The 23,665-nt window shown below is 43.3% G+C and overlaps 1 protein-coding gene across 3 annotated transcripts; it reads left to right on the forward strand.

Moving 5' to 3' along the window:
• The first annotated feature begins 2,493 nt into the window (after window positions 1-2,493).
• CDADC1 (cytidine and dCMP deaminase domain containing 1) lies at window positions 2,494-22,326 on the forward strand. Of its 3 annotated transcripts, XR_011853047.1 has the most exons (10): window positions 2,494-2,783; window positions 9,742-9,845; window positions 11,506-11,686; window positions 12,333-12,902; window positions 14,071-14,120; window positions 15,152-15,327; window positions 16,898-17,087; window positions 18,499-18,633; window positions 18,743-18,803; window positions 18,950-19,011. XR_011853047.1 is itself a non-coding variant. In XM_072134545.1 (9 exons), the coding sequence occupies exons 1-9, from the start codon at window positions 2,717-2,719 to the stop codon at window positions 19,024-19,026; spliced, it is 1,476 nt and encodes a 491-aa protein (XP_071990646.1). In that variant the 5' UTR covers window positions 2,495-2,716; the 3' UTR covers window positions 19,027-22,325. The 3 variants fall into 3 exon arrangements, 2 of the variants coding, with proteins under 2 accessions (XP_071990646.1, XP_071990647.1); XM_072134545.1 differs by lacking the exon at window positions 18,499-18,633 and having other exon boundaries at window positions 2,495-2,783; window positions 18,950-22,325; XM_072134546.1 differs by lacking the exon at window positions 18,499-18,633 and having other exon boundaries at window positions 2,523-2,585; window positions 18,950-22,326.
• The last annotated feature ends 1,339 nt before the right edge of the window (window positions 22,327-23,665 follow it).

Below are 23,665 nucleotides of genomic sequence, written 5' to 3' on the forward strand. Positions count from 1 at the left end.
GCCCCAAACTCTGCCCCCTGTGCGGAACGTGTGAACGTGCCCTGAGGTTTTATAAGTGGGATTTCTTGCCTTATAAATGTGGTTGGGACCATCAGTTGTGTTGTGTAGAAGTCAGGTGGATACCCAGCTGATAGTCCTACTGAATGACATGAGGACCCCCCCAGGAAAAGAAGATCAAGAGTCTCCTCTGCTGCGGAGGATAAGTTCATCCGAGTCACCAGCCTCAGAAATCTCAGGGTAAAAGCAGCTCAGATTAGAGACCAGGTCACTACACACAGAGGTCTAGCAGCAGACACATCTCTACAACAACTGGTAAGAGGAGTTCTTGCTTGTTTTCTTGGACTGTTGGGTCATATGGCAACATATGTGTTGAAAAAACCCATACAATTATTTGTACATGCCTTAGCGAAAGAAGCAGCCTACCAGAAATAATATAATAAGAACAAGCCATTAGTTATTAAAAATGTTTGCCTTCTCGTTTGTCTTTGTCCATACACAAATATTTGCAGAATTGGCCCAGTGATAATGTAACCAAACACACGGAAATGAGCTTTGCAGGAATTGTTCTCCCCTGAAAAGTGACACGAGAAGCCTGGTACCTCTTGGCTACTATCATAGAAATATGTATCTGCAGTACAGCGGACACCATAGATAGAGATCCCAGCAACCGCCCATGTACCGTACATTTGTGTCTTTGTATTGTCCATCTGTTTGCTTAGAAATCTGACAACATGGCGTAAGAACAATACAGCGACAAGATGGTTTTCTACTGTATGAAGAGTAAACGTGCTGTAATCTTCTAATGGTCACCAGGGCCGTAGGATGATATATAGTCTTAGCTGCTCACCTTGTACTGTATGGGTCTCAAATATTTCAATAACTATGAATCAGATCTTATTTCCAGCAGAAAATACGAAAATACTAGAGAGAATGAAGATCGGGATCTTCTAACACCACACCGAAAAGGGTAACAAGGTCAAGAATACAAAAGCAGCATAAAGGTGCTTGAAAAATCAGTATATAGGAGTTCTCAAGGCTTTTCAATGTAGGTTTTATATGTATACAATATTGTGAGTGGATATATACTGAATTGGAGTGAAAAGGCATAATAAAATGTTCATTGGTACCGGTTCAATCTGGCTTTTACTATTCTGGGTTATACCTGAGCCACTTATGTTGTTGGTGGGATGTATTCTTTGTTACCTTAAACATCAGTTATTGCACATTCTTGTTATAAAAAGCACAAAGGGAATTTTCAGATTTTCAGAAGATCTATATTTTCATGGAAATCCCACCTAACTCAAGTTATATTCTAATAAAACATGCCACAAAAGATTGCAAATGCTGGTAACAGGGGTTTTACATTGGCGTTTGTGCTCAGCTCCAGTTGAGCATCCGTAGCGTTTGGTCTCCGTTGTGTCTCCGATTTTCTTCCGTTTTTGTCTCCATGTCCGCAAAAAAAAACTGAAGGTTTAACATTGTTTTGAAAACATCACACCTGGCTTTTCAGCCTCATCAGTTAAAAAAAACGGATGTTTCATCCATTTTTTTTGCAGACCCATAGGCTTCTATTGCCTTCCGTCATCCGCATCAGTGAAAAAACTATGACCATAATTTTTTCCATGGATAACGGATCAGTGAAAATATAAGCCAATGTGAAAACACCCATAGAAAACAATGGCTTTGTGAGGCATCTGTGGAAATCACTGAACCACGGACGTGAAAAACAAATGTGAAAGAGCCGGAAGAATTATGACCAATGTTGTGTCAATTTGAGGCATCTGTAAAACAAAAGGGAGTAGATGGACGATAATATTATCTTGGCTCTGTGCACATTTGTGCAGTTTAGTGCCATTGCTAAGGTAAGTTGGTGCTTCCAGTTGTCAATTGTCCTGAGAGCGCGGGAGGCAAAGAAGGTGATGCTAAACTTTTTTGGGCCAGCCACACTTCCTTATATGATGTGGGCTCCATACGTGGCCACCATTTTATAGGGTGACCAGCACACAACATGCCAAAATTCACATGTAAATTATAGTGGCGCCTGGTGGATGCGGAAGTATTCCAATAGCCAGGGGGAAGGGCTCTCCTTTTATTAGGAGCCTACTATGAAGTTCATGGAGAGTTGGCATGTAAAGTTAAAGGGGTTGTCATATGTCTAAGTGTCACCCTTCACATAATAAATACCCACCTTGGCTCATGCACCCCCTACTGCCTATGGTTCACTGGATGCCAGGTATCCATCATTTTCTGGACAACACACAACTTGCAGCACTATTGTCTGGCAGATGGGAGATATGATCAGTCCAGTTCCTGTGGTTTACCTCCTCATCATTATTATAACCACATGAAAGAAACTAACTAACTAAAACACAAAGCAAAGCCAAGAAACATCTTCCACTCACCAACAATAGAGGCAGCACTGTACACTCACGGGAACGTCGCCACAAAACAGAAGCGTGGCGGCCATCTTGGCATAGATTCCAATTGGAATCACTGGTGGTTGTGGTCTCCATGTGGATGGCGGCTATGACTGACCTCTGTGTCGCAGTATTAGCACCTATTGTCCGAGGAGACCAGTGACATCTGTAAGGACTTTACACGGGTGTCTGTTTACCTGTCAAGTGTATGGCCGCGGGTGTGTACGTGCGCTGTCACCCTGCTCTAGACTGCTGGTAATGCAGAAATATTGCAGGGACGAGGACACCCGGCTCACCCCATGTACAGGAGCCAGCAGTCCGCTAGTACCTGCTGCTCCACCGGCACCCAGACTGACAGCATGCAGGGTGAGTGCCCCCGGGGGCAGATCTGTCACCCGTCACATCATCATGTATATAGGATGTACTGCAGGGTATGGGGAGGATTATTACTGTATGACATATAGGATGTACTGCAGGGTATGGGGAGGATTATTACTGTATGACATATAGGAGGTACTGCAGGGTATGGGGAGGATTATTACTGTATGACATATAGGATGTACTGCAGGGTATGGGGAGGATTATTACTGTATGACATATAGGAGGTACTGCAGGGTATGGGGAGGATTATTACTGTATGACATATAGGAGGTACTGCAGGGTATGGGGAGGATTATTACTGTGTGACATATAGGAGGTACTTCAGGGTATGGGGAGGATTATTACTGTATGACATATAGGAGGTACTGCAGGGTATGGGGAGGAATGTTACTGTATGACATATAGGAGGTACTGCAGGGTATGGGGAGGATTATTACTGTATGACATATAGGAGGTACTGCAGGGTATGGGGAGGATTATTACTGTATGACATATAGGAGGTACTGCAGGGTATGGGGAGGATTATTACTGTATGACATATAGGAGGTACTGCAGGGTATGGGGAGGATTATTATTACTGTGTGACATATAGGAGGTACTGCAGGGTATGGGGAGGATTATTACTGTATGACATATAGGAGGTACTGCAGGGTATGGGGAGGATTATTACTGTGTGACATATAGGAGGTACTGCAGGGTATGAGGAGGATTATTATTACTGTGTGACATATAGGATGTACTGCAGGGTATGGGGAGGATTATTATTGCTGTGTGACATATAGGAGGTACTGCAGGGTATGGGGAGGATTATTACTGTGTGACATATAGGAGGTACTGCAGGGTATGGGGAGGATTATTATTACTGTATGACATATAGGAGGTACTGCAGGGTATGGGGAGGATTATTACTGTATGACATATAGGAGGTACTGCAGGGTATGGGGAGGATTATTACTGTGTGACATATAGGAGGTACTGCAGGGTATGGGGAGGATTATTATTACTGTATGACATATAGGAGGTACTGCAGGGTATGGGGAGGATTATTACTGTATGACATATAGGAGGTACTGCAGGGTATGGGGAGGATTATTACTGTGTGACATATAGGAGGTACTGCAGGGTATGGGGAGGATTATTATTACTGTATGACATATAGGAGGTACTGCAGGGTATGGGGAGGATTATTATTACTGTGTGACATATAGGATGTACTGCAGGGTATGGGGAGGATTATTACTGTGTGACATATAGGAGGTACTGCAGGGTATGGGGAGGATTATTATTACTGTATGACATATAGGAGGTACTGCAGGGTATGGGGAGGATTATTATTACTGTGTGACATATAGGATGTACTGCAGGGTATGGGGAGGATTATTACTGTATGACATATAGGAGGTACTGCAGGGTATGGGGAGGATTATTACTGTGTGACATATAGGAGGTACTGCAGGGTATGGGGAGGATTATTATTACTGTATGACATATAGGAGGTACTGCAGGGTATGGGGAGGATTATTACTGTATGACATATAGGAGGTACTGCAGGGTATGGGGAGGATTATTACTGTGTGACATATAGGAGGTACTGCAGGGTATGGGGAGGATTATTACTGTGTGACATATAGGCGGTACTGCAGGGTATGGGGAGGATTATTATTACTGTATGACATATAGGAGGTACTGCAGGGTATGGGGAGGATTATTACTGTATGACATATAGGAGGTACTGCAGGGTATGGGGAGGATTATTACTGTATGACATATAGGAGGTACTGCAGGGTATGGGGAGGATTATTACTGTATGACATATAGGAGGTACTGCAGGGTATGGGGAGGATTATTACTGTATGACATATAGGAGGTACTGCAGGGTATTGGGAGGATTATTACTGTGACATATAGGAGGTACTGCAGGGTATGGGGAGGATTATTACTGTATGACATATAGGAGGTACTGCAGGGTATGGGGAGGATTATTACTGTATGACATATAGGAGGTACTGCAGGGTATGGGGAGGATTATTACTGTGTGACATATAGGAGGTACTGCAGGGTATGAGGAGGATTATTACTGTGTGACATATAGGAGGTACTGCAGGGTATGGGGAGGATTATTACTGTGTGACATATAGGAGGTACTGCAGGGTATGGGGAGGATTATTGCTGTGTGACATATAGGAGGTACTGCAGGGTATGGGGAGGATTATTGCTGTGTGACATATAGGAGGTACTGCAGGGTATGGGGAGGATTATTACTGTATGACATATAGGAGGTACTGCAGGGTATGGGGAGGATTATTACTGTGTGACATATAGGAGGTACTGCAGGGTATGAGGAGGATTATTACTGTATGACATATAGGAGGTACTGCAGGGTATGGGGAGGAATGTTACTGTATGACATATAGGAGGTACTGCAGGGTATGAGGAGGATTATTACTGTATGACATATAGGAGGTACTGCAGGGTATGAGGAGGATTATTACTGTCTGACATATAGGAGGTACTGCAGGGTATGGGGAGGATTATTACTGTATGACATATAGGAGGTACTGCAGGGTATGGGGAGGATTATTACTGTGTGACATATAGGAGGTACTGCAGGGTATGGGGAGGATTATTATTACTGTATGACATATAGGAGGTACTGCAGGGTATGGGGAGGAATGTTACTGTATGACATATAGGAGGTACTGCAGGGTATGAGGAGGATTATTACTGTATGACATATAGGAGGTACTGCAGGGTATGGGGAGGATTATTACTGTATGACATATAGGAGGTACTGCAGGGTATGGGGAGGATTATTACTGTATGACATATAGGAGGTACTGCAGGGTATGGGGAGGATTATTACTGTGTGACATATAGGAGGTACTGCAGGGTATGGGGAGGATTATTATTACTGTGTGACATATAGGAGGTACTGCAGGGTATGGGGAGGATTATTACTGTATGACATATAGGAGGTACTGCAGGGTATGGGGAGGATTATTATTACTGTGTGACATATAGGAGGTACTGCAGGGTATGGGGAGGATTATTACTGTATGACATATAGGAGGTACTGCAGGGTATGGGGAGGATTATTATTACTGTGTGACATATAGGAGGTACTGCAGGGTATGAGGAGGATTATTACTGTATGACATATAGGATGTACTGCAGGGTATGGGGAGGATTATTACTGTGTGACATATAGGAGGTACTGCAGGGTATGGGGAGGATTATTATTACTGTATGACATATAGGAGGTACTGCAGGGCATGGGGAGGATTATTACTGTGTGACATATAGGAAGTACTGCAGGGTATGGGGAGGATTATTACTGTGTGACATATAGGAGGTACTGCAGGGTATGGGGAGGATTATTGCTGTATGACATATAGGAGGTACTGCAGGGTATGAGGAGGATTATTGCTGTGTGACATATAGGAGGTACTGCAGGGTATGGGGAGGATTATTACTGTATGACATATAGGAGGTACTGCAGGGTATGGGGAGGATTATTGCTGTATGACATAAAGGAGGTACTGCAGGGTATGGGGAGGATTATTACTGTATGACATATAGGAGGTACTGCAGGGTATGGGGAGGATTATTACTGTATGACATATAGGAGGTACTGCAGGGTATGGGGAGGATTATTACTGTATGACATATAGGAGGTACTGCAGGGTATGGGGAGGATTATTACTGTATGACATATAGGAGGTACTGCAGGGTATGGGGAGGATTATTACTGTATGACATATAGGAGGTACTGCAGGGTATGGGGAGGATTATTACTGTATGACATATAGGAGGTACTGCAGGGTATGGGGAGGATTATTACTGTGTGACATATAGGAGGTACTGCAGGGTATGGGGAGGAATGTTACTGTATGACATATAGGAGGTACTGCAGGGTATGGGGAGGATTATTACTGTGTGACATATAGGAGGTACTGCAGGGTATGGGGAGGATTATTACTGTGTGACATATAGGAGGTACTGCAGGGTATGAGGAGGATTATTATTACTGTGTGACATATAGGAGGTACTGCAGGGTATGAGGAGGATTATTATTACTGTGTGACATATAGGAGGTACTGCAGGGTATGAGGAGGATTATTATTACTGTATGACATATAGGAGGTACTGCAGGGTATGGGGAGGATTATTACTGTATGACATATAGGAGGTACTGCAGGGTATGGGGAGGATTATTATTACTGTGTGACATATAGGAGGTACTGCAGGGTATGGGGAGGATTATTGCTGTATGACATATAGGAGGTACTGCAGGGTATGGGGAGGATTATTATTACTGTATGACATATAGGAGGTACTGCAGGGTATGGGGAGGATTATTATTACTGTATGACATATAGGAGGTACTGCAGGGTATGGGGAGGATTATTACTGTATGACATATAGGAGGTACTGCAGGGTATGGGGAGGATTATTATTACTGTATGACATATAGGAGGTACTGCAGGGTATGGGGAGGATTATTATTGCTGTGTGACATATAGGAGGTACTGCAGGGTATGGGGAGGATTATTGCTGTATGACATATAGGAGGTACTGCAGGGTATGGGGAGGATTATTATTACTGTGTGACATATAGGAGGTACTGCAGGGTATGGGGAGGATTATTGCTGTATGACATATAGGAGGTACTGCAGGGTATGGGGAGGATTATATAGGATCTGCAGCTCCAGGGATCTAGATTCTCCATATACACAATGCATGAAGTGTCCTGGTCCGGTCCAGACCTGTGATGGCAGCAGGAGCTCACACATACACAGCTGTCATGATGCCACCATAGAGGGCACACATCCCTATATATACTCAGAGGGGCTGCACAGTATAAGCCCCCCTGCATGGGGCTCTGGTTATAAGGTGATCATCTTTTTCTGTGCCAGCTTTGTGAGGTGCACTACAGCGCTCAGCATGCCCTCTGCTATTCAGGGAGAATTATAGATAATACTGTTCTGTGTGTATGGAAGTCTCCTCTGGATTTCCCTGACTGCTTTTACTATCCGGGATCACGTGAGCCCTATCCCGTCCTGTCACTGCTAGTGACTCGCTGGTAAATCCTACAGCGGAGTGTATACTGTATTATACAGGTAACATAACACGGACCCCATAATAGGAGGGAGGGCCCCTGCACACTGGACACCAACGCAGAATTTCCTCACATACAAGTGTACTGAATTCTCAGCGGATCTCTCGTGTATCAATAACAGGAGAAAATCTCTATAGAGTGTAAAGCTCAATCTGGATAACAATCTGCAGGGCACGTCCTGTGTCTATAACATTTTGGGGCACACTTACTCAGGGCCGTGCGCCGCACTTCTGTCAGACTTTGCACATTCTTTTAGATGAAAACTGCTTGCCCAGGCATGTGAGAAGTGTCTGCGCCGCTATTGTGTCGCACGCAATCCTTTGGGGGCGCAGCTGCACTGGCCTCCATGCGACACAAATTAGGGGCGTTCTGGCGCTCAGTCCGACTGCTCCATATTTAACATGCAAACTGTGTCGCGCGCCCTATGTTAAAGGTGCACTGCAAAAAATTTGGTGAACTCTGTGATTTATGATTTCTGGCGCACGCTCTCAATGAATGTGCCGCACCCAGCATTATACACAGAAATAGCACTTTCTTTTCCGTCTTTCTAAGTAAATGTGCCCCTATATGCCCTGGGACAATATAACATATATGTAGAAATACTGGAAGGTTGATTATATTGTGAGCCCCAATGTGGACAGGGACTGATTTGTCAAGCTCTGTGCAGCGCTGCAGAATATGTTGGCGCTATAGGAATACAGGCAGTCCCTGGGTTAAAAACAGGATAGGTTCCTTAGCTTTGTTCTTCAGTTGAAGTCGTAAATTATAATTGTAGATCTAGACAATTTTTTTTTTGTCCCAGTGACAATTGAATTTTCAAATTTTTTTGCTTTGCTCTAATGTGAACAAGAATTATCAATAACACTTCATGACATACACCTTACAGGTAATCATTACAGCCTGGGACTAAAGTAACATCCAGAGAGCTTCACCAGAGGTCACACTGGTCATAGAGGTCCGTCTGTAACTAGGGATCGTCTGTAAGTTGGATGTCCTTAAAGGACACCTGTCATCAGGTCTCTGTCACTAGTCCTGTCACCTCTACCTGTTGGAGCAGCTCACAAGGATCCCATCCCAGCCTTTATCTAGTTATTTCATACATTATTCATTGTAAAATCACATATTTTTTATCATGTAAATGAGGCTGGTCACATGGTCAGAGGCAGTGATGTCACCCCTGTTACCCCTCCCCTCCCCCTGCTCATGTCTGTGTGTAATGTATAGTAAAGCATGGCTAGTGTGTGTGCTGCATCTGCTGACATGCTGCATCCTCCTAATATACAGGTGAGAGACACAGACATCAGCTACACATGAATCTGACATGTTCTGCTGTAACATGGCTGCCTGGAGCTGCTGTATCTCTCCTATACACACACACATGCACACACTGGCTGCAGGGGGCGCCAGCACCAGGAAGCACATCATTATACAGCCTCACATCATTATACAGGCTGTCAGTCATGCACTGGGGGTGTGGCTGTACCTCCCACTCATGAATAGAGTGGACAGCTTGAATATGCTAATGCTTCATTGGACATTTCACAGATCATTTGCATACAGCTTTAGGACCTCATTGCTTAGGTTTACAGGCATGTAGAGGGACAATGAAGGGATAGAGGCAATGCTCTCTAATGGCAGTTTATGAAAATATATTTAGTTTAGGGGGTTATTTTGCATGACGGGTTCTCTTTAAGTAGAGGCCCGTCTGTAAAGGAATTATTATTATTACATAACCTAATAATGGTTCAGACATAAGTGTTGGGTTAAGACTCTAGAAAAAGAGAATTTGATCACAAAAATATATATATTTTTTTTTCATTTTAGGCCAAGCCCCAAGACTTTCTAAAGTCAATTTATTCACACTGCTGAGCCTGTGGATGGAGGTTTTCCCATCATCTAAACATGTGCAGGCCAAAAAGAAACCCCAGGTAAGAAAATGAATTCTTCCAGCTCTCATTGGCTACCTGGCTGTATTGCATATTGAGGCCCTGTAACTATAATCAGTGGGGCATCACTTAATCAAGGAAGCAATGTTAGATGTGGTGAAAAGTCTTCTTTAAAGCACTTGTATTAGCAGACCATACTGTCCCATGTCAGAGCAGATCAGGGACAGACAGATAGGGGCAAAGTTTTATCCAAAAAGGCACACAAATCTGACAGCACTTGGCTAATAGGATGCACAGGCAGTGATGGCCAGCTATGTGTGTGCATACTCAGTAGCATATCCTCCACTGTGCGTAAGGTATATGGGAGCACTGCTGTCCTTCAGTAGATCGGATGTAAAATTTTTGTAAGACGTTTGCTTCAATCATTCTTAGAAGGCTGCATTCACCCAAACGTATTCCCGCCGGGCTGTGATATGTTCGCTGCGATGGAGAGGAGGAGGGGTGACCCCTTCCCTCTCCATAGAGATGCATGGCCCCAAGCGCCGTAACACAGGGAAAGATAGAACATGTCCTATCTTTTCCCCGTGTACGGAGCGGTGCAGTGCCACAAGTATGTGACGTTGTATTGGTCCGTGCGCTCATTGCGTCTATGGGGGACGTATGTGCGGCCATAAGCTTGCGGCTGTATATACGTCCCCACCCCTGATGGGCGTGTGAATGTAGCCTTAGTCAAATAGCACAGGATTTTGTGTCCTCTTGGCTCACTGGAGAGTGTTCCTGTAGTCATTCTAGGCTGCACTTAGAAAGGAAAGCCTAGTCTACCAATTACTGGCTTGTGTTCATAAGCTAGACACGGTTATCCAAGGTAAATTCATTTACCTCTTTTAATACATACATTCGGTAGGTTAAAGGGGTTATCCGAGGGTTAAAAATTACTTATGGCCAGGCTGGGGCGGGCTATTTAAAAATAATATAGGTGTACTTACCTCCTCCTTACCTATCCCGCGCCGCGGTCCGTTTGATCCGTGCCCCAGTTTGTAAACAGGGGCACATAAGCCGCGCACAGGGAGCTTCCGGTCCGCGATGTGGCCGGCTCCTCCCATTCATCCCTATCTCTCAGCGTTGTAAGCGCTGGTAGATGGTGTCAGATGGGAGCTCCTGGCCGGCTGGAAACTCCCTGTGCACCCCTGTATACAAACTGGCGCACTGAGGAGACGGACCGTGGGGCGGGACATCGGCACCGCCAGACGAGGTAAGTAGATGTTTATTATTTTTAACTAGCCCAACTCAGCCCGGCCCGGCCCTCAGTAATTTTTAACACCCGGATAACCCCGTTAAGAAGAAGCGGAAAGATGGAGGGTAAATGACTACCTTAGTTTTGTTTGTAGTCTGTTACCATGGAGACACATATCTGCTAAGAAGATGTAGATGTGAATTGATAGACTATTTTAAGCTTTGCTTAATTATTAAAGCAAAATTGGATTCATTAGAAAGGAGTCTGAATAGACTTCAGTAGAATTTCCCGATCATCTTTATATTTATGTATCAGTAACTTAATCTGAAAGAAAAAAATAGGATCTTTCAGAAAGATTAGATAAGATAGATCTTTTTCTTCTGGTTTCTTGTAATTTACTCTTTAAGGTATTCAGTATCCTTCAGTTTTCTTGACATGAATCATATATCTGTCTATTGTTTCTTACAGCGGATAAAGAAGACGGGGCTTGTGGTTGTAAGAAACATGAAGATCATTGGTCTCCACTGCTCCAGCAGCGAGCTCCACGCCGGTCAGATAGCGGTGATAAAGCACGGCTCACGCCTCAAGGATTGTGATCTCTATTTCTCCAGAAAACCTTGTTCTACCTGCCTGAAAATGATAGTCAATGGTGAGCTGTAGGTGTATCCTTTAATCCTAGGCCTACAATAGCAGGTAGGACTTCATTCCCCCCACGAGCAGCAGATTAAAGGGGCTCTACAGGCAGTCCCAGGGTTACGTACAAGATAGGTTCCATAGGTTTGTTCTTAAGTTGAATTTGTATGTTAGTCGGAACTGTATATTTTATAATTGTAGTTCCAAACAAAAAAATTGTTGTTGCCCCGGTGACAATTGGAGTTTCAAAATTTTTTGCTGTACTGGGACCAAGGATTATCAATAAAGCTTCATTACAGACACCTTACAGCTGATTATTGTAATCTAGGACTATAGTAAAGCTTTCAGAAAGCTTCACCTGAGGTCAGAGGGGGCAGCGGGCTTCGTTTGAAACTAGGGGTCGTTGTAAGTCAGGTGTCCTTAAGTAGGGGGCCACCTGTATTTCTGTAGTGGTACAGCCGTACTGTGCAGCTCAATCCCACAGACATTCACAGGACTAAGATGTACATCTCTCTGACTCCTGCTTCATTCAGTTGATCAGTGGGGTCCCAGGAGTCAAACCCCCAGATTCAGATATTGATAGCCAATTCTATGTCTAGTCCATTCATAACAAAATGACAGCAACCTAAAAATACAAATAATTCTCTTCTCTTTCTTTCCAGCCGGTGTGAACCGTATCTCCTACTGGCCATCGGATCCGGAGATAAGCCTGCAGCAAGAGAACCCGTCCCAAACCAGCCTAGGAGATGCCAGACTTGATGCCAAGGCGGTGGAGCGGCTGAAATCCAACAGCCGTGCCCATGTGTGCGTGCTCCTCCAGCCCTTGGCCTGTTACATGGTGCAGTTTGTAGAAGAGACATCCCTGAAATGTGACTTTGTACAGAAGATCAGCAGGATACATCCCGAATTCCAGAGAAGCACTTTCTATGAGTATCGCCAGGACCGGGTTAAGGAGTATGAAGCACTTTTTTTAATCTCTAGTGAAGAGAAGCACAAGGAGATTCTGAGGCTGATGGGACTGGAAAATTTGTGTGAGGACCCATATTTTGTTTGCTTGAGGCAGAACATGAAGGAACTGGTCCTTGTACTTGCTACCGTTGCTGCTAGTGTTCCCAGCTACTCAGATTTTGGCTTCTACCTCAGTGAGACGAGTGATGAGAACCAACAAGGACTCACCCAAGAAATTGCCCAGCACTGTATAATCCAAGCACGACTGCTGGCATATCGAACTGGTTAGAGCTCATTCAGTATATCACTTACTCTTGTAGTTCTGTCACATATGTGTGGTCATAGCTGGGGGACCCTCCCGGCTGTGCAATTCATTCACATAGAGATTTCCTAAATTACCCAATGTAGTGGGAGGATCCAATGTGCAAGCAAGAGAGGGTGCAGTCATAAATCAGTCCTGAAATTCGTTATAGGAGGGATTGCAGGGGTCCCAGGGGTTGGACACCCACCTATCACTTACATATTCTATATCCATCTCCTTTGTTCCATATTAAAACAAAGTCCTTGCTAAGGTCCTCTCAAAGGGGTCCTCAGAGGAATCCAACTTATCTTATTGCAGGTCAGAGAAGGGATCATTTATAGCCAACCTGATGGACTACACTGGATTGCATTTTCATGTAGTGTTGTGTTCCAATTTGCACAAAAGGAATGTCCTTTTGTGGGTTAAAAGTATTGGTAATCTCTCTATAGAATATGTCACTAATGTCAGTTCATAGGGGTACAACACCCATCACCCCACAGATCAGAAGTATTTATGCACAGGGAATTGAACAGAAAGTGGACATCTCCGTTCCCAGTGTAGTGGTCAGACCAGGTTACTGCATAGCAGCTCCTATTTATTTGCGCAGGAGCTAAGCTGCAGTGACTCTGTTCAGCCACTGCACAGAGAATGGAGCTGTCTGCTTCCTGTTCCTTTCTCTGTTTATTAGTTGCTGAGAACACCTGATCTGTAGGAGTTCTGGCTATCTGATATTGGAGACCTAGTCTTAGGGTACATTTGCATGAACGTGTGCAGGGCGTATGTACAGCCGCAAGCTTGCGGCGGGACATGCGTCCCCCACAGACAGCAATGGCTGCATGGAGTGATACAAGTGCCCGGCTGCACATGTGTGGCACCATACCACTCTGTACACGGGGAAAAGATAGGACATGTCGTATCTTTCCCCGTGTACATGGCCGTGTTCCGTGCATCTCTATGGAGAGGGAGGGGTAACCTCTCCTCCTCTCCAGCACCGGACGTATGCCCGGCCATAGCGGGTGGGCATAGGTTTTGTGTGAATGCAGCCTTAGGATGTAGATCATCAATATTTGTAGTACATTGTCTAGTCTGTGCAGAGATTTGTTATTGATGTTAATGGACATAAATTCTATTACTTTTTTCCCCTCCTGCAGAAGACCATAAAATCGGTGTTGGTGCCGTTATTTGGGCAGAGCGGAAATGTGTGAGTACGTCCCTGACCGCGCCGTGCCTAGTGTCTGCCTAGTAGCAGTGCTTGGGCCCCTTCACACAGTTCTTTGTCTGGCCCATTACCTAATATTGGTCCTGTGCATGGCATGCATCCATTACTGGGTTACACATGTACTTCACATGAGGGGAACCCAAATTCTCCATTGTTTTCAATTGATTGGACTGGTGTGTCCTGGCTGTTATTTCAGGCCACATCAAACTCCCATTCACTGTGTAAGTGAGTGCAGGAGATCCCAGGGCGCTGTGCTCTGCAATTTCTAACACCCCCTATTGACTCATATAATGCGGCACATCCTGCCCTTTCATCCATTAGTGAGAACAGGACCCCTCTTCTTCCAAATTGTTGTAGGTGCATTCTTGGGATCATTGGGAGTCCCAGCATTCAGACCCTCACAAGCATCCATCTATCTATCGTTGAAAATAGTGTTGGCAGCACCCCAAAAATCCAAAATTCCAAAGGGTGAAGTTTATTGAAACAGTGCCGACATTTTGGTGTGAACCACCTTCATTAGCCTTGGATTTTTGGAGTGCTGCCTTCCCTTTTTTCAACTTTATTGCTGAAGGATCTTGCCAGGATCCATGGAGGCTCTGCACCCCCTCTATTGAGGTTTCTCTCCACTGTGCGGAGTTGTTTTTTTTCTATCTACCTTAAAAAAATCGGCAAAAATAGGCAGCACTCCAAGGTAATTCAAAGTTCAGAGTTGAAGTTTATTCCAATACAACGTTTTCGGTGTTGCACCTACCTTTCTCATGGATGGTGGTGGGTGCCACCACCAAAAAGTCGTATTGGAATAAACTTCACCTCTGAACTTTGAATTACCTTGGAGTGCTGCCTATTTTTGGATTTTTAGATAACGGTCCATGCCACGGAACTTATGGCTGTGGACTCATTTGCTGTGCTGCTTTGTATTTTCCTTTATTATCTATCTATGTATCTATGTACGTATCTATCTATCTCTACACACTCAGTACACACCTCCCTGACTCTTGACCCTCTTGCTTCAGAGCACTTTAGACTGTGACGGGACGGGCTCCATGTACTTCCTCGGATGTGGATACAACGCTTTCCCCGTGGGTTCAGAATATGCAGATTTTCCACATATGGATGACAATCAGAAAGATAGAGAAATCAGGAAATTTCGTTACATAATTCATGCAGAACAGAACGCAATAACATTCAGGTAATTATTTTTCCTTTTTCCCCACCAGCTTCATGTTTTTAAGACATCGTCATACATTGGGCGGCAGTGCGATTAGTCTTTGTGTGGTGAACAGATGGTGAAATGCGCTGATACCTGCTGTATATCCTTATATCAGACGCCGGGAAACTTCACGTGTTCAAATCATGTGTGTAATTTATCGGAGAGGAGCTGCACATACATGTAAAGAATTTCTATCACAGTGATGTACCCGAACCATATCCAAATACAAAGAGCATGCTAAAGGAAATCTACCATAAAATCCATCATGATAAACCAGGGACACTTACTCCTAGATCACTGTGACTGTGCTTATATTCTTATATCCATGGCCTCCTTCCTCCTAAAATCAACTTTGGTGGGGGGGGGGGGGGGGTGTTAACAGAGTAGCATCACAGGCTGTTACAATGTCTCCCTCTCCTCCTGCTCCCTTAGCACTTCCCCCTTCCCTTCACCTGATGTAATCTCACTTCAGAATCCTGCACAGTTTAACAGCCTGTAAAACTGCAGCTTTGAAGGAGCTCTGGTACCACCCCCAGAGCCCTTCTGACTCATTAGGCATAATTTTAACAGTTATTTTTAGAAAAAAGGACCCCATCTTCTGTGCTGATATAGCAAATCAAGGCAGTAATAGTAATATTCCATCATGCAGTAAACAAAGGGTACACAACTTTTTATTTTGCCTACTCAACCTACAGACTATGACTGACACCACCAACCAGTGCCCCCTCCCCAAGCCAAAATGCGACTCGTACCGCCTCCCTCGGAACAGACTGTGGTTGATGCCACCTGCCCACCTCCCAGATGGAAACTCTGTTAGTTTTTTTTAAATTCCTTTTATTAAATTTTTCTTTGTGTTGGGGGGATTATTGCTTTAATTTCTGTTTACATTTTTTTATTGAATTTGTATGTTTGTAATGTTTTCGTGTTTCTAGGGACGGTTCTTTTATACAGATGTAACATCCCATAGGGTCAGTGCTATCTGCGATCTGTATACATGAGAGGAGATGCACATTGCTTGTATGGAGTGGCTGGGGGCACTTACCAGGGAGCTGCACCCCCTAACCTGGAGCCAGATCTGTGTGCGATGTTACCCGACCCCGGCCACAGCCTGTGCTCAGTCACAGAATACAGCAGCAGGGGGTAATAGCACAATGTAGAGGGGCAGCCAATAACAAAGCCCCTTACATGCTGCTTAGAACCAGCAGTGTGAAAGGAGCTTTGTTATTGGTCTTGTGGACACTGCATTGGGTGTCCTGCTGAGCGGTCCTGCTGCAATCCTACTACTGATATTTCCCTCCTTTGCAGGATTGCAGCGCGTGCTGGACCGCTCAGTCCATGCTCTACAGAGTACTTTTACGCATTGCAATTATTTTGAGGGGTAATGGCGCCTGATCATGCGTCTATGCCGCATGATAAGGCGTTAATGCGACCTTTGATCTTACTTGATTCTGATTTTCTGCATATAGAAAATATATACAAAAAAATATTTTAAAAATGTATATTTAATTTTTGAACAGAAAGCCATATATTGTATGACATGTTATTCCAGGTGTCAGGAAATTAAACCTGATGAGCAAAGTATGATCTTTGTGACCAAGTGCCCCTGTGATGAGTGTGTGCCCCTGATAAAAGGTGCGGGCATCAAGCAGATCTACACCGGAGATATGGACAGTGGTAAGAAGAAGGCGGATATCTCCTACATGAAGTTCTCTCAACTCAGGGGCGTTGGGAAATATAGTGTAAGTTATCATCACCAGGTATGTCCTTGTCATAAAATCCTTTCATCCAATGCATTTTAAGTCTACACTAAGTAAAAAACTTGGTCAGGAGGATCCAGCACTACCAGCCCGATCTGACAGCTGGGTTGGAGATGGTGTGAAGCATTGAAATAGCGTTTCAGTCGATCTCTGAGTAGAGAAGTAGAGCCTCCACACTGCTCTCACTCTATATGCTGAGTGTACGTAGTGTGTGCGTGTGTATAACAGTGATGAGTGTGTGTGTGTGTGCCCCCTGACTCTCCATATATGAAATAGATACAGGATATACTGCGAGTACGGAAAATATTCAGACACCTTTTAAATGTTTCACTCTTTGTTTCATTGCAGCCAATTGGTAAGATCAAAAATGGTTCTTTTTTTTCCCTCAGTAATGTGCACTCTGCCCCCATCCTAAGAAGAAAAAAAGAAATATAGATATTTTTGCTCATTTATTAAACAAGAAAAACTGAAATTATCACATGGTCATAAGTATTCAGAACCTTTGCTCAGTATTGGGTAGAAGCGGCTTTGGAGCTAGTGCAGCCAGGAGGCTTCTGGGGAATGATGGAACAAGTTTTGGGGCTCCTCTTCCTCTTCCTTGCAGAGGCCATTTTCAAGTCCCTCGATAGATACTCAATTGGGTTTAGGTCCTGGCTCTGGCTGGGTCAGTCAGGAATGGTCACAGAGATGTTCTGAAGCCTCTGCTTTGTTATTTTAGCTGTGTGCTTAGGGTCATTGTCCTGTTTTAGCAGCACCTGTCTATAACAGTAAGAGCTTTCTTGGAAACATATCTCCAGACGTTACAATGCTTACGATCCTTCTGCTTAATGAAGTACTCAGTGATGTCCCATTTACTAGATCAATGACTCAGTATGAAGTACATATTCTCTGCAGTCATTGATGTAGCAGAGTCCTGTCTAGTGATTTGGGTACGTGACATCTTCTCAGGACATCCGGCCGTGTGTCCTACATCAAGTGACAGCGGCTCCGGCTATTTTTGACACCTAGTTATTTAGTGAGATTGTGCATTGATCTATATAATCCACACTATATTATTAGCAATATTTTGTAACATATTTGGAAATCTTTTTCACCGACCACAGAAACATGGGAAGATTCATCATCTCTAGATTCTGAATTGGGTTTGGCTCTTTCTATCTGTGTAGACTTGAATCCCTCTAAAGCCCATGATATAAATCTATAGGCTCATACCCCATATGTACATGAGGCCCCTGTACCCACAGCATTCCCTTATCTCCTGGTTTATGGAGGACACTGCCCTCTTGTGGACATATGTATACACTGCATCCTTGATTTTCACCATCTGTAGAATCAATGAAAATACACAAATTTCTTACAGTAACTTTATAAAGTTATTTCTCACTTCTACCAGGCATTGCTCTATACAATACTCAGTATTAATATTACAGAGAGGATTGAATAGGCCGTCATACAAGGAACCCAGGATGAGATGCAGAATAAACGCTGCCTTTACAGGAGGACTATAGGACTATATGTGGCTTTAGAGGTATAAGAAGATTAGGACTGACATGTCTGGTGACGTGTGGCTGTAGGGTATTTATTCCACTTCCGCAGTTATTAATTTTCTTATTAATGTATTTGTGTTTTATCATCAGTGGCAACAAAATCCTCGCAGGATGAGTCCCAACACCACCAAGGCTTCCACGTCTGTAGAAAGTGAGTCTGTCCTCCTGTGGCTTCTCAGTGTGCCATATTGTGATACCTATGGCTAGGGCTAGATTAAGGGGGTTATTTTTTAATAATTTTTGTTTTTTAATTATTAAATGTTGCTAATTACATCTCTGTCTCAATCCATTTTACAGATGGAGACCTGAAGAACAAAGAAGAAGATGACTCCGGCTTCAAGAGCAAAAGGATGTGTTATGGGGAGAGGACATGAGCCTTATCTTGTGCTTCTAAATTTTATTTTAAAAGAGATTTTATTTATTGCAGAAACCTCTATTTTACGGAGAACAAATTGCTATTTATTTTTTACCATTTTAGCGCGGTGGTCTCTGCACGGTCGTCCACTACTGGAGTTTATACACGACCTGTGCCCTGGAAGGTCCATACACTAAGCAGTGACTGCCCAGTGCTATGATCTGGGGAAGCACAAAAGTCATTGTAGTGCACAATAATCTCCATCTAATTAGAGTTTAAAGAGGTTGTCTCCTGTTTTATTGTTATTCTCTATCTACCTTATTTTAGACATAGACATTAAATAGAGCTGCAGGAAACGTTGCTGAACCTACTCTGGATAAATGGGGGTCTCTGTGATCGAAACCCTATCGATCCGTATAATTAGTTGAGACAAATGTTTCTGTCTTAATCCTAAGAGTCTCCTAAGGCTGGTGCTACACAGCAGCACGGCTGATGATAGTAAAGTTAGATTGTGAATGTGATAAAAAATAATATCCCTGGTGGATGCGGTTCTGGTCCGACTACAGATTTAAAGGAAATCTTCCCTTTGCTTTTTTGCATTGTGAACCAAACATACCTTGAGAATACTGTAGCTACACTGATGCAGAAACATATCTTGTTTAATCCGTGATCTGAGTGGTTTTGCTGAATAAACAATTATAAAATTCAGGATAATGAGGCTCTGTCGCTTCTGTGGCTGGCTCCGCGCTTCTCCTCATCCTAATTATGCACTGCTCCAGAGAATGATGTAATCACTGTTCTCCCTGGTAGGCAGACGTAATCAATCGCTGCACTATCCCCCAGCTGCTGTGTATGAGTCATCCAGCTCAGGTTGATTAGTTCTGTCTGGACAGTTCAGGAAGCTCCGTGTAATGTGTTTATGTTGGCACCCAGCTTTCCCAAGGTCCAGAATTTTCTAATAGTTTTTTTAGGAAAACCACTCGGTGCAGAGGTTAAACAAGATATGTTTCTGCATCAGTGTTGCTACAGCATTCTCAAGCTAACCGTCCACTCTGCCTTACATGTGGTTTGGCTTCGGACATCACAGGTTAATGTAATATTTTTCATGGGCCCCACAATCTATGGGAATCCACAAGATTATCACAACTCAATTTTGGTCCCAAAATGGCCTGAAAAAAATGTAAAAAAAAAATGTTTTTATGTTCTGTTATTTGATGATTAATGTGTGAGAAGACATAATAGATTCCTAAAAACTCAGGCCCAGAAGTCTCATGAACCAATTTTAACAGGATTGGAAGCTTCTTTATGTGTATGTAGGTGCAACAATGCATTGGGCATATTTATCATTCAGGCATACTGTACTTACTCCATTTTTTTTGGGGGGGGTGGGGTGATAATATGTCATTTGCATGACTTATGTGGGCAGTTGGATAAATGTGGATTAATTTTGGCATCTGATGTGTTAACGGCTGCAGGGATTAAGTGACTTGTTGTGAAAAATTTTCACAAAAAGTGGCTACTTTTTCTCCAGCAGTACTGGGGGAATATTGTGGATTTCCCCCCAAAATCTGCATTTAGAGTAAGTATATCGAGGGGAAAAGTGAGTGCAGTCCTGCTGCGCTCTATGAATGTACTGAGTAGACATTTATTCTTAAAATTTTATTAACTGCTGACAGTAATACACCTGACCTCCAATGCTGCACCCATATATGTACACACAGTCATCCTGTATTCCAGGCCCAGGGTTTGTTAAAAGTTGTGATAAGACCATGGTTCATTCCGAAAAAAAAAATAAACTTTCCTATTTTGAGGATTTTGATTATTTTTGATATAACGTGCTGTCATATGCAGTCTAGTTTTAGCAATGTTCATTTTGCTTCTGTAGAGGTTTTTTTTTCCAATCTCTGCTTGCTGTCATCCTATGAGCATCTGAAAATCACTGATTCAAAGATGTGGAAAACAATATCAGTGTGAATGAGCCCTAACGCTGCGCTAGATTTATCAGTGTCTGATGCTGGATGATACATCTGCCCACATGTGCAGTAATCCACCAGAATCAGCACAGTTTACCCCCAGGGCCCTGCTCTCCCTGGTCTGGTGGCAGGGCACAAAAACCAGAAGCAACAAATTGGGAGAGAAGTGCATGTATTATTTTATTTTGAGTCAGTGTAATTTTTTTTAACTCATTCGGGGGGCGCTATTGAAATTTCCTTATTGGGGACAAAATATACCATGACCATAGCTGTATCCTATTAATGTTGGAAGTGCTCATATTATAATTCATTTGGGTAGTCACTAATTATATTGTAATTCATTAATAGGGGCTCTGTATTACAATTCTTTTGGGGGGGGGGTTGCCTTATGAAATGTATTGTTTTAGGGTGTATAATATAATGAGTTTACAGAAACTTTTTTTTTTAATACAGGCAGTCCCCGGGTTACATACAAGATAGGGTCTGGAGGTTTATTCTTAAGTTGAATTTGTATGTAAGTCGAAACTGTATACTTTATAATTGTAGATCCAGACAAAAAAAAATTTTGGCCCCAGTGACAATTGGAGTTTAAACAGTTTTTGCTGTAATGGGACCAAGGATTATCAATAAAGCTTCATTACAGACACCCTACAGCTGATCATTGCAGCCCGGGACTATAGTAAAGCATCCAGAAAGCTTCACCAGAGGTCAGAGGGGTCTGTCTGTAACTATGGGTTGTCTGTAAGTCAGGTGTCCTTAAGTAGGGGACCGCCTGTATAACATTTATTCTGTTGGATATAATATACTTACTTTATTGGGTGCATTATATATTCAGGGGCACTACGTATGCACTGCTATCTTCAAGGATATAGTATAATAATATATTGAAGGTCACAGTATATTTTATAATACTGGTACATTCAGGGGCAAGGATGTAACTACTGCCGGCTGCTACGTGGCCCGCAGTGTTAATGGGCCGAATCATAAATTATGCAGGCCGTGTCCCCCAGCGGGCCTGTCCCTACTGTTCATAGCGGCTGAACTCTAAGGGGGCCCCCGGGCGCGACAGTCATGGTCGCATACCCTGTTTCCCTGATGCCTGTCCCTACAGAGACATAGAGAGGATACATCTTCGGGTAACTATATACTGTATTTATGTGTGTATGTCGTCTATACACTATGTATTTGTGTATAGGGTGTGTTTATACTGTCTAAGAATATGAATGTACAGGCAGTCCCCGGGTTACATACAAGATAGGGTCTGTAGGTTTGTTCCTAAGTTGAATTTGTATGTAAGTCGGAACTGTATATTTTATCATTGTAATCCCAGTCAGAACTTTTTTGGTCTCTGTGACAATTGGATTTTAAAAATGTTGGGTTGTCATAAGAATCAGGATTTACACTAAAGCTTCATTACAGACAGCTGTGATAACTGTTATAGCTGTTTATTGTAGCCTTGGACTAAAGTACAATAAATTACCAATATCCAGAGGTCCGTTTGTAACGAGGGGTCGTATGTAAGTCGAGTGTTCTTAAGTAGGGGACTGCCTGTATATTTAGTAAACCTGTTTATAATGTATATGCACTATACAGGATGTGTGTATAGGATGTGTATATACTATGGGGGGAATTTTTCTGGCCAAGAAGCAGTGAAATAATCACAAATTCTTGTACACTGCAAAAATTTGCAATTATTATATGACTACGCCATGTCATAAAGGGGCGTTGCTGCCGCAGCGTAGGTGGGGACAGGGTGTTCCAATATTAATGTGTATTAGGCCCCTTTCACACTTGCGTTTTTCACGCGCGTTTTCTGCGCGTGCTTTTGACGCGCAGAACTTGCATTGCACGCTGATCTATTGTAACCAATGGGTCTTTTCAGACTTGCTGGTTTTTTTAACGTGCGTTTAAATCTCGACATGCTCTACTTTTGCAAGTCGCGCGCGTGAAAAACGCACTATACAAGTCTATGGAGATGCATCAAAAACGCATTGCACTCTGAGACACTTGCAAGTGCAATGCGTTTTTCACGTATCAATTGCCATAGAAAAGATAGAGCTCAGTCCTGAGTCCTTTCCACGCGCATTATCTGTGCGTGAAAAACGCATTGAAATTGCAATGAAAACGCGCATGAAAAACTGAGACACTGAACAAACTCTGACTGAAAACTGATTGCACTCTGATGCAAAATGTCCGTTTTTCACTGACCAAACCCTGATCGCACCCTGATCAAACTCTGACGTGATCTGCAACGCAAGTGTGGAAGGGGCCTTATCAAATTTTTTTTTTTTTTTTTAAGGGGAAGGTTGGTCACTTGCAGAAAACTTCTATTGGCCCCAGCCTTTCCTAGTCATTATGAAATTTGATAGATCTATATTCAGGGGAGGTAAAACGGAAAGTAGTATATATTATTTAGGAACACAGTGGGGAGGGGCGTTGTTTTCCAGTTGGACACTATACTGTTAGTAAACATTATCTTAAGGGGTGCAAATGTGATGCCAGGGGGGTGGGGGGGGGGGTGGATCAATTCTACAGTGATGTTGTGGCCAGACATCATCATGGATTTTCTTACCTGATGGAGAAGACACATCATCTGTGACAGGCATTGTGGCCCCCACAAAATTTGCTTGTATATGGCCTTGGATGGCTGCCCTGAATGGAACCCCAAACCAATTTATGGTTGTA

This window comes from Engystomops pustulosus, chromosome 2 (genome assembly GCF_040894005.1).
Source record: "Engystomops pustulosus chromosome 2, aEngPut4.maternal, whole genome shotgun sequence".
Classification (NCBI taxonomy): domain Eukaryota; kingdom Metazoa; phylum Chordata; class Amphibia; order Anura; family Leptodactylidae; genus Engystomops; species Engystomops pustulosus.